The sequence below is a fragment of the Lygodium microphyllum genome, chromosome 22, assembly GCF_053477565.2.
Source record: "Lygodium microphyllum isolate KBCC chromosome 22, Lygodium_microphyllum_v1.1.10, whole genome shotgun sequence".
NCBI lineage: Eukaryota > Viridiplantae > Streptophyta > Polypodiopsida > Schizaeales > Lygodiaceae > Lygodium > Lygodium microphyllum.
In genome coordinates this window covers 35,025,479-35,037,471 of record NC_141156.1, presented here as the reverse complement: position 1 = coordinate 35,037,471, position 11,993 = coordinate 35,025,479, and the positions used below count along the sequence as shown (strand labels likewise).

The window sequence follows — 11,993 nt, the reverse complement described above, 5'->3', positions numbered from 1 at the left end:
GTAGTTTACCAAAAAAGGAGAGCTCTATTGTGAAAGGATGAACTTTAAAGCTCTCCTTCCATAAGTGGAAAGTCTCCATCATGATAATGTGCACATTCCAAATGTGTAAGTAGAGTCATCAGTGGTAAGTGACAATCCAATAGCTTTTCATATGCAATCTCTTTCCCAATGCCTTTGGAGAGCATGACCACCATGAAAATGCCTTTCTTAAAATATATTTTAATGTGAATTAAACATTTCAATAATATCTAGTAAATGATAAAAAATATTTATACTCCATGCTGTCGGTTGCATAATTATATGCCAATTTGAATCTCGGGTTCTCTGTCTCGCTCCCTCCCTCCCCGCACCCGCTTGTATCTTTTTCTTTCAATTCTAAAGAAATGATGATGATCACTCCTTTCTTCGCCCTTTGATATACCCTTCAGAGATATTTTCGAGTTCAGTTCTTCCAATGTGGGTTGTTGCCATAACCCCTTCGGTTCGAGCAGCGTGCAAGAAGGATGAAAATGGAAAGGCCGGTAAACGGATATAGACTATGGGCTGCTCAAAGGAACAGATTATGGAATGCCTTGTGAAGGATATATATCATGGGATGGCTGGTGAATGATGTAAGGATATTGAATTTGGGACAGGCAGAAGGGTCATCAAAGTACTACCCATAAAGAAGACTTCCCGCTTGCACAACCTGCTACTTAGACAAAGGACTTGTCCCTTATAACCTACCATCACATAGACTGATCGATCTGAAGGATGGTAGAAGCAAGCCAACCATCTAGTCCATCAGATTCTGTGCTCGACCAGCCCAGGCAGCAAGCACAGACAGGTTCAGATTTAGCCGCTCTGAATGATTTGATGAATTGGATGAAAGCGAGTTTAGAGAAACAGAATGTGATTGAAGAGGAGCATTCTCATTGGGAGCAGACGAGCAAGCTTTTGCAATGTGATCCTTTTCTTCATCATGTCAACAACTATATGAACTGGTTCAACTACTCCCATCAGATCGTACGGCACCAATCACGCCCTTGCATGAAACCTCAAGTTCTCTCTACCATCACCAGTGCTTATGGCAACCTTATGGCTCCTAAAGTTGTAAGTACACTCAAGGATGTGCTTGAAGTTTATATATACATTGAGAGAGAGAGAGAGAGAGAGAGAGAGAGAGAGAGAGAGAGAGAGAGAGAGAGAGAGTTGGCGGAACGATGGCGAGGAGCGATGGCGAAACTGGCTGTGACGGGACGTTCCTGCTGCGGCGATTTTCCCCGCACCTTCTGCGTGTCTAGGGCAGCGCGTCAACCAGGATTCGGCCCCTGCCCCTCCACGCTGTGTTTTTCGTGTGCTTCTGCAGGCGCATGTGTGGTGGCCGACCTGCGATAGCCTGGATCTGCAGGCGCACAGAACGTGCACACACACACACACACACAGAGAGAGAGAGAGAGAGAGAGAGAGAGAGAGAGAGAGAGAGAGAGAGAGAACGGCCCCTGACGTCGCCCAGTCCTGTGCGACCTGCTACCCTCGCCCGTTTAGCCTGTGAATTGTGCCCCCTGCCGTCGCCCTAACCTGCGCCCTCTATCGCACGGCTCCGTTGACGCCCGACATCTGCTCGCCAGATCCGCCGCTGGTCGCTGGTTCTGCGCCAGCGAGCAGCGCCCTTCAAATCTGCCCCCTCGACGCCTGGCCTGTGCCTGACCCTTTGACGCCTGCCCCGTCGACGTTTGCCCTGTGCAGAGAACTCCGTTTGTGGTCGACTGCTCTGCGTCAACGTGCAGGACTGCTGCAGCCGCGTTGAAGCCTCACCGGTGTCTGCCCCGTTACCGTGCGCCCCGGTTCATCTGCGCGTGTCTGTCCTGTTCTCCACAGGAGCCCCGTTGCAGTCCTGTTGCTGCAGCCGGGTGGTTCCCTGATTTTAGATGGATGCATTTGTGTCTCCAAAAGAGCCAGAGTGGCCTATGGGACAAGGAAATGAGTATCTTTGACCATGTTGTCTCAATTCGAGAACAACAATGAAAATGAAAATAAAAATGAAACCAATTAAATACGCTAATGCTTACAATCATAAGGACTCTAGGTGTCCTATTGTGTACAAAACCATCTCTCAATCATCCTCTACTTGATCTATATGATCCCAACTTTATCCATAGAAATCACTAGAACTCAAGGCAAGGATATTTGTAATGGGGTGATCCAAGACAACAAGCTTGCTGAGAGGAGGTACCTGTTTCCAATGGTGAGCCACTAGTGATGGCTTGGATTTGTTGAGACTCGAAGATAAGGTGTTTGAAGCTGTAATGGGTGCTTAAGGCCCTCTTGCATGCTTTTCATAGTTATGAAAGAAATAGATGGATTTGACTATCATGGCCTTTAAAGTTAACTTCTCCTACGGTACCATAGCTTCCAACTCCTATCTCGGAAAAAGCTCAATTGAAGCTGTGATGGGTGCCTAAGGCTTTCTTGCATGCTTAACACAGCTATGAAAGAAATAGATGGATTTGGCTACCAAGGCCTTTAAAGTTAACTTCTCCTATGGTACCATAGCTTCCAACTCCTACTTCGGAAAAAGCAACCTCAATATACAAAAGAGATAACCAAAGACTTAGAAAGCACAATTGATTAATCCACCCAAGGAAACCACGATGTTGAAAACAAAGAAAGCAATGTTGGTTTACAAGTAGAAGATTGTGGTGCCAACAAGCATACTCTCGGATCTACCCTCTACCATTGTCAATCAAATAGAAAACCCACATGCATCAAAGACCAATCATTGCACTGACAAGAAAGGGAGCACTATTTGCACATTGTAATTGCCTAATTTGCTGTGACCCTTTAACTTGTGGATGGTGTGTTAGTGCTACTATAGTGGTAGTGTTTGGCTCGTTAGCCTTGTAGCTAGCACTGAAGAAATTTGTAACTTGTAAGTGTGAGAGTGTGCAATGGAAGAAGGAACACGAACACAAAGAGAGAAAGTAGAGAATAAAGAAATACTGCATTGATTGAAATGTATGCTGAATACAAAGATGTGGATTGATTAGTCTATGCAGTAGCTTGGAGCATTAGTGAGAGCACCAAATCAGGCTGAAATGAGTGGTAGCACCAATGTCGGAGAGGAACGGAAGCAAGGTGTGCTATAACCTGCAAAAGTAAGTGAGTGAAGAATGATTGGGGATTAGCTATATATAGCCCCATCTCCCCAAAGCTGGCCAACTTGTTGACTGCTAGCAAAATTGGCCAATTGGGCCCCAAAAATGGGCCGACTTGCACAAAAATCGCCCTAAAAGGGCTATTGGCCACTCTAGAAAGAAATGCAACCAAACACACATCCTAAATAAACTGATAGAGCTCCTCTGTCTCTTGCTAGACTCTGACAAGAGCTTACAATCAGGAGATGACAAACTAACATGCTAAATAAGGCAGGCTAATATCCCCTCTGAGATCTTGGGAGGGTCTGAAGACCTAACAATCTCATATGATGAAGCAAAGAAACCTTGGGCAAAGTCTTCGTGAAGAGATCAGTTGCATTGTCCTCTGTGGGATAACAGACCATTGCCAGCTCCGAATCCACGATCCGCTCTCGAACATAGTGGAATTGAACCTCAATGGGCTTTGTGCGAGCATGAAACAGAGGGTTCTTAGCTAGAGAGGGGGCACTTTGGTTGTCCATGCCTTCCATATGTCTTGTCTGTGGAAAGCCAATCCCTGGCAACATGCGACAGAGCCAAATTGCCTCCATAGCGGTCGAATATAAAACGATACTTAGCCTCTTTAGAAGAAAGAGCCATAGTAGGTTGCTTCTTGCTGCTCTAAGAGATAGCTTTCGAGCCAAGGGAGAAAGCATAATGTGCAGTGAATCATCGTGAATCCACATCACCTGCCCAATCCGAGTCACTCCATCTAGAAAGAGTAACCCCCTCTCCATACATGATCCTGTAGGATCGAGTCCCTTGCAAATACCGAAGAACACGCAAGGTTGCCCACCAGTGATCCTCTGTAGGAGTCGCCATGAAAGAAGACAACAAAGCTATCACAAAAGAAATATTCGGTCGAGTGTGGATAAGCCAGATAAGAGAGCCAACAAGGCACTTGTAACGGGTAGCATCTAGAAGGGGAACATTATCTGCCACAAGCTTGGACTCAGGGTCCATGGGGCAAGAAATAGGTCGACACTTAGCCATACGAAACTCCGAAGGAATCTCAGAGATATACCTATGCTGTGAAATAAAAATGCATTGTGCCATTTGATAAATCTCCAATCCAAGAAAAAAGTGAAGGATCCCAAGATCCATCATGTCAAACTTCTGCTGCAAAAGAGCCGAGTGTGATCCACCTCTTGAGTGTTGCTCCCTGTAATGATAAGATCATCAACATACAAAATCACCAAAACACATTGGCTATCCTCAACTTGGAAGCATAGGTTGGGGTCATGATTGGAGTGATGGAAACCACACTGCACAAAGAAGTGGTCAATCCTTTGGTACCAAGCACGAGGAGTCTGCTTCAAACCATAAAGGGCCTTTCGCAATCTATAGACATGGTCCTCCTTCCCTTGCACAAGAAAATTGGGAGGTTGGGAAATGTAGATCTCCTTTACAAGGATGCCATTCAAGAAGGTGGACTTGATGTCCATTTGATAAACAGGCTAGTGGTGGTGGGCTACTAGAGCTAGAATAACCCGAATAGTAGACATCCGAGCCGTAGATGCAAAAGTCTCAAAATAGTCCAAACCTGCCCTTTGTGCAAGACCCTTGGCAACAAGCCTAGCTTTGTGCTTGTCCAAGGAACTATCTGCAAGGTACTTGGTCTTATAGACCCACTTCACACCAATTACCTTCCGCTGCTTGGGACACGGTACAAGCTTCCAAGTTTGATTTTCGCTCGATGGAATCAAGCTCATCGTGCATAGCCTAGTGCCAAACATCCTGTGCAAGAGCCTCCTCAATTGTAGAAGGCTCGGAATCTTAAAGAATCTGTGACATAAGAGCATAGTTCACACAGAGCGAACTATCCTGCTGGGCATGTAAGCGGGCTGATTTGTGTGGACCAGTAGGAATAGTAGGAAAGTGAGTGACACTTGAATCCTGCATAAGCTGTCACCAGTACCTCCAAGAAATGTTAATAGACTCATGTGGCGAGGGAGATCGAGTATCTTCAACTCTGTCTTCATGAGTTCACTCTATCTCTTCAAACCACCATAGCCATGCTCTAGATCTGCTCTTTTGACATGGTATCAGAGCTCAGCTGAGCATGGCCCAACTCAATCTATCTCTCCTCTATGCTCTCTCAAGCCTTCTCAACTTCAGTCTAACTCAATGCTAGCTTATGACCTCATTTTTTATCTCTATCTTCACTTGGCAGTTAATGGCAGCCATAGCCAACAGTACCTACCTAGCTTGGAGCCTTTGGATCTCCCAAACCAGGCAATATCTACTGAAGCTTCCTTCTAGACATATCCTCTACATCTCAGGGCACTTCTTTGTATTACATCACAGCTCAACATTAGCCCCTCTACAAGACGGCATCGCAGAAATTCAGGCTCGCTGTCCAGAACTACGCCTCCTTTGATCGTATTGCTGCTGTTGCGCGCACAGGCCGCGACTCCCTCTCTGAGCATAGGGTAATCAAAAGTGGGGTAATGAGCTTACTCCCCATTAAAGGACTCACCAATTGGTTGCCTCTACAGGTTGCTGTGATAAAAAAACCAATCAAGTTTGTTAGAAACCCTAAAGACTCCATAGCCAAAACCTCAAAAGCTTGACATTTATCATTGGTTCCTCTCACTGAAGCTATCAACAACGGTTTTAATCACTGAGCTACAAGCACTAAAGTCTCCAGCAAGTATAAACCTTCAAGAAGAAGATTTGGAGTAACTCACCTGAATTCAAGTAGACTACTTGAAATCAGGCAATATCAAGCCTGAAATCAGGCTAGTATCTCTTGATACTAACCTAGTGCTTCTTGATACTTGTGTTTCTTGACACATCCAAGAACAATTCAATTGCTGGTTTTACTTGAGTCTTGCAATGACAAACACTAAGAATTTTAATGTGGAATGCCCAACTGATTAAATCTCTTGTAAGCTTCAATATCATTGTAAAAGGATAGACACTGCCCAAGTACACTCGTGGTAAAACCTTCAAAATGTCTGAACTTGAGCAAATAGCCAAGTTCAATGGAGAAGGCTTTTATGCCTGGAAGGAGAAGACCATGTACCACCTTATGCGAAAGGACTTGTGGGACTTGTTTGAGGATGATGCAAATAGCAAGAAGGAAGATGATGAAGACGGGTTCGTTGAAGAAGACCAGCTCAAGACAAAGGAGTGGAATAAGATGAACAATAAAGCTCTAGGCATTATTGCCTGGGGACTAAGTGATGATGTGCTACATCATATCTTTGGCATCAGAGATGTTAGAACTGCTTGGGAGAAACTTGACAGGATGTTTGGTACCCAAGCAAAGAATTCAAAGGTAAAATTACTCATGCAGTTTTATAAACTGGATATAAAAGAGAGTGCTTCCATGACCATACACATTAATAAGTTCAAGAGCCTAAAAACCCAGCTTGCAACTCTTAAGAAGAATATTGATGAAGATAAAGCAATAGCCGTACTGCTTGCAAGTGTAAATAAGGATCCATATGCGAATCTTGTGTCCACCTTAAGTAATGTTCCAAGTCTCTCACTTAAAAGATATTGAGCACTCTCTTCTTGATGAAGAGAATAAATAGAAAAACAAGAATGCAAAAGATGATGTTCCATAATCTAGGGAAAATCTCTTATATACCAAAGGAGCTGTTGGATCCAAAGGAAGAGGTCGAGGATTCAACACCGACAACAAAGGTCGGATGGCATGTCATTATTGTGGTAAGACTGGCCATATAGCCAGTGAATGTTTCCATCATAAAAGAGCACAACAGATGCAGAATGGTAACCACTAGAACCAGTTCATGAATGAAAGAGAAGAAGAAGAAGAAGATGCTTCCGCCATCGACAACTCTGATAGATTGTTTTAAAGAAATTCTCTCTCCCATAGTGAATTTTTTGTTTCTCTTAATGGATTTGCTTTGTAAAACAAAACCCTTACCAAAGATGTAAAGTTTCAAGCTTTAACTTGATTAGGCTGCCTATGAGCTAGTCTTTCGGGCCATGTTATCATGTAGGGGGGGCAAAAGCTAGCAAGTGTAGAAACTCATCATTTGAGGGGGGGTGTTGAGAAATGACAAATGATGTATGCTCTAGAAAGAGATGTCTTGAATCCCATATGCACAGTGAGGAGAGTGGAACAACCCAACTACTATAAAGCATTGTACTTGCAAGATGAGTTATGTAATATGATGGTACTTTTGTTCTTTCAGTTGAGAGTTTGAGTCATTGTCCAACCACACAAGACTGTGTTTATGAGTTCAAGCTAATCAATCTTGGAACCTAATTCACTTGTGTGACATTCTATCTTCAACTCTATGTCTTCATGAGTTTACTCTCTCTTCAAACCACTATAGCCATGCTCTAGATCGGCTCTTTTGATATTTAGAAGACTTTTGAAGAGAGGCGGAGGGGATAGAAGAACTTGACAAAGAAGTAGTCGCGTTCGTCAAAGGTGGAAGGGAAGTCGGAGCAAAGGGAAGAGAAGGGGGAGGAGCCAAAGACAAAGAAGGGGTGCTAAGAGGCAACCTGGAAGGAAGAAGAGAAACAGAAGGTGGAGGAGGGGTAGTTGATGACGAAGTATCACCTATAAGAGAACCATCAATCAGATCCTTGGAAGCCACAGCCTCATCAAAGATCACATCCCTGCTCACCTCAATCTTCCGTGTCGTCCTATCGTAGAGCCGATATCCCTTTGTGGTCGTGCTATAGCCCACGAAGATAAGCTTCTGCGACTTCGAGTCAAGCTTCGTCTTCGTCTTCCTCTTCTTCTCGTCCACATGGACAAATGCATCACATCCAAAGATGTGAAAATGAGACACAGAAGGCTTTGTCCCAAAGAAAGCCTCATAGGGAGTCATGTCCTGTAATGCCTAAGTCGGAGAGCGGTTGTAGATGTGAACCATAGTAGCCATTGTCTCACCCCAAAGGGAATGAGGAAGTCTCCTATGCCTCAACATGGCCATCTCGAGCATGGTCCGATTCGCACGCTCCACCACACCATTCTTTGATGGTGTGTTTAGATGGGAGTACTCTATCCGAATGCCGTGATCCTTGCAAAATTGAGAAAAAGGGTGAGAAGAAAACTTGCGGCCGTGATCCGCTTGTACACCACAGACTTTGGAAGTAGTTTGTGTATCTGCAAATACCTTCTACTCGTAGAAGTAGAAGTACGCGTCGCTCTTGTACTCCAGAAAGTAAGGCCATACATAGCAACTGAAGTTGTCCACAATCAACATCAAATACTTGGCCTTTCCAAGGGAGGCCGTGTCCATAGGTTCGCAAAGATGGTATGTATCAATTCCAACGGCGGCGTAGAAGCCCTCCTAGTGGCAATTTGGGGATGTGGTTGCCAATTTGGGGATGTGGCTTCAAATGGGGATACTTTTGCCAATACTTCTCCTCGGGGTGAGTGCCCTTCCCACAGTGTGGGCACTTGGGCATCTTTTCCTTTGAATCCTTTTGGTCCTTGGCCTTCTCTTGTTGCTTATTCTTCTTCTTCCTGCCACTTGTACCTGTAGTAAAAGCCTTGGTGGAGCTAGAACCAATGGTCCCCACTTCTCTGAGTCGCTTGTCATGCTTCAAGACAAGCGGTGAAAGCTCCTCCCATAAGAGTTTCTTGCGGGTCCTCAAGGTGATAAGGCTTGTGTAGAAGATATCGAACCGAGGACATGGTAGTTGAGTCAAAAGAATCATATAGCCATGTCTTCAGATCAAGATTGAGCATCCGCAACTTCTTCTCAAGGGAGATCTTATGGGTAAACGTCTTGTGCTGATACAAAGATGCAAGCTTCTTCCATACTTTCACCACAATCAGTAGCCTGCAAACATGCACGAGAACAGAATCTTTTAGACCCATAAAGAGAAAGGAACGGGCTCGAGAGTTGAGCCGATCCCATAAGGTTGCATGGTCCATGGGGACCCCATCATTAGGGTCCTCCTCGGGACGAGCAATGGGTGAAAAAACAAGGGTCCATAGGTCGAAAGTGTCGAGGATACACTCCACCTTGTACGACCATAAGGAATAGTTGGAATCGTCCAATTTATCTTCCTTGGGTAAAGAGGGGAGGATGGACACCTGAATAGAGGGTATTAGAGAAGGCATATGAACATCTGATAGAGGCTTCTCCGACAGAGCCTTCATTGTAGATGGAACCCTCTGAGATACATGGACAGAAGAAGGATGGGTTCGAGGAGACTCATCCTGTCGTTGATCACGAAACATCCGATAGTCATGTCTTTGTTCGGAGGAGTGTCAAGAAAGAAGCTCCTCCTTCGAGTCATCAAAGCTTGAAAATTGGTAAGACATTTTGCGCACACCCAAGAAATCTTGCGTTTGCAGAGGGAAACAAGTGTGATGTTGATGATTGGCCCACAGAAGAGGACGATGGCATTAGGATATGTATTTTTGAAACCTCACTTAACATATGGATTAGTTTTTAATCACATGATTATGTAAATGTTGCACTTGTGAGGTGCAATTGGGGTTAAAGTAAATTTACGATATCGGGACCTGAGGAAATCACGGGATGTCAAATGCAAAAGTTGCTACAAGTTATGTCGCACAAGTATTTGGTGGTATGTGGTGTTAGTTGTTGGCCTAGGTCGTTCATTTGGCCATAAGTGTCAGTTGTTGGTGATACTAGAGAAGTGGCATCTAATGGTACCTAACGCCAATCTGATGGTCAAAGATGGCGCAGAGACACTCGGGAGTGGAAGATGCCTATCCAATTTAATTATTGGCCAATTAGATTATTTTTCAAGATATCAAATAATTATTAGGTTAATTTTCCGAATTGTGGCGACAATTGGGACAATAAAGTGATTGCTATGTCTTCGGAGGAAATAGGCTTCCCTGCATTTTGAACTTGCACCTCCAAAGAAACCCTCTTCATCAGCAAACAAGGTCCGCATCTGCACCTCCAAAGAAACCCTCTTCATCAACGTCATTTGGTTATACATCTGGTCGAGCTCCAGCCATATCTCTTGAGCCATCGTCAAGTGCTCAATGTGAGCTATCACAGCTACAGTGCAAGACAGAAAAAGAAAAGAATGAATCTTGGCATTCAGTTTGTCCCAATGAGACTGGGCCTTGGTCAACTCCGTACGAGTATTGGAAGAGAGTTTGGACTCATCTCTTACCGAGGGCCTGTTAATCTCCTCCATCACAAGCTCCGCCAAATCATAAGACTGCAGAATGGCCAACATCATCACCCGCCAGATGCGGTATTGGTCACCATCAAGCTTCTGATCTGATGGAAGAGCCGGTAGGACATCTTCCTGTCCATGATCGCTTGGAACTCCAAATCGGTCTCTGTAGACATGTTCATTTGCAATGCCGGCACAAACGCAAAATCGGCCCCCTCTAACTGTGTAAACGCAGTCTGCTAGGGCTCTTTTCTCCGTTTCCTGAACCTTCTTCAACCACCAGAGGCGATGAAAAGGGAAAATTTGCAATAGAAGGCCTAAAACACAGTTTTTCTCCCCTTCGAACAGCAATAACCTGTAGCAAATTCACGAGCTGGACTCCTTTCCCGCATGCCCACATGCCCACACTCACTTCAGCTTTGTTCCAATGCGCAGCCCTCCCACTCGCCCTCAAATGCTGAAAACGCAGCCTTGTGTCGCGCTGAAATCTCCTCTTCAGGTAGGTTCTTCAATCAGTCCGTCCGATTTCACCGCTTTGATACCATGTTAGAGTGCAGCGATGTGGAAGCGTAGGACAAAGATTGAGAGAGAGTGAACACAGAGAGATGAGAGAGAGAGAGAAGGAGATAGTATCCCGCACCAACACAGCCACACATGAAGATTCTGTTTCACTTTCTTCGATATTGGGGCTGTTGGCATAACTGGACCATTCGGAATGCTTTTCTTTTTGATTCCGCCTATGATGTTCAGCGGCATATTGCTCGGCTTAAAGGTCTCTTGTATTGGCAGATAGATCTTCTCCGGCACTGTGACATACTCCCTCGGGAGGACTTACGTCCCTGGCATATGGCAATTTCCTCTGTGTCTTTGCCATGACTTTGTAACTCTTTGGTTGTCTGGTTCTTGTAGAAAGTCAGCGTGTACACACGATGGGGTAGAGCCATCGTGTATGTAATCATGCAAACTTGTACCTTTTTCGTAATTAATACAATTACCTTTTACAAAAAAAAAGAGAAGGAGATAGTGAAATGCAGAAAATCTGCAGTGTAGTATGTTGTATAGGAGTGCAGAAATATACACGAGTGCAGAGAAAATATCTGCGTGTGTCTTCGCCTTGAGGACCTTGATCTCCATCAGCCCAGGTGTTGTCCGTCTTTGTAGTCTGTCCCTGTCAGATCTCAAGATCAGAATATGTCCAAGTGCTGGATGAATATGCTATAAATAGCAGAAAATATCAGGAAAAAAATAGGCAGAAACAGGTTGGCTGCAATTAATGCAGCCGACTGCCCAAAAACCTGACCGACTGCTGCTGTGCCATGTGGCACCTGTCCGACCTGCTGACGTGGCATCCTACGCTGCTGACGTGTGCTGCTGGGCTGTCCATACTGCTGACGTGGCCAGGGAATGACTCGCTAACAGCACTTGGACATATTCTGATCTGACATCTGACAGAGTTGGTCTGTTGAGACTGACAACACCTGGGCTGACGGAGATCGAGGTCTTTAAGGTGGAGACACACGTAGATATTTTCTCTACACTGCCAGTGTCCCCTCATGTGAGCACAAGACTAGGAGCCGATCCTACTCTTTGTCAAACAGCTCGTCATGAACCTGGATGTCAATCCTAGCTCAAAGATTCGAAAATCTGCTAGACTTCGATTGATGCATTAGGGAAACCCCTCTTTGGATCCTGTGCACCTGTATACCTGTATAG

General features: G+C 44.8%; 1 protein-coding gene across 2 annotated transcripts in view; it reads left to right on the top strand.

The window, feature by feature from the left end:
• Positions 1-320: 320 nt before the first annotated feature.
• LOC148017019 (radial spoke protein 14-like) overlaps positions 321-11,993 on the top strand; it is a 138,707-nt gene continuing 127,034 nt past the window's right edge. For both annotated transcript variants that reach the window (XM_087662414.1, XM_087662413.1), the window contains exon 1: positions 321-1,092. In XM_087662414.1, the coding sequence (XP_087518540.1) occupies positions 754-1,092 (339 nt within the window). In that variant the 5' untranslated portion in view covers positions 321-753. The remainder of the gene's footprint in view (positions 1,093-11,993) is intronic.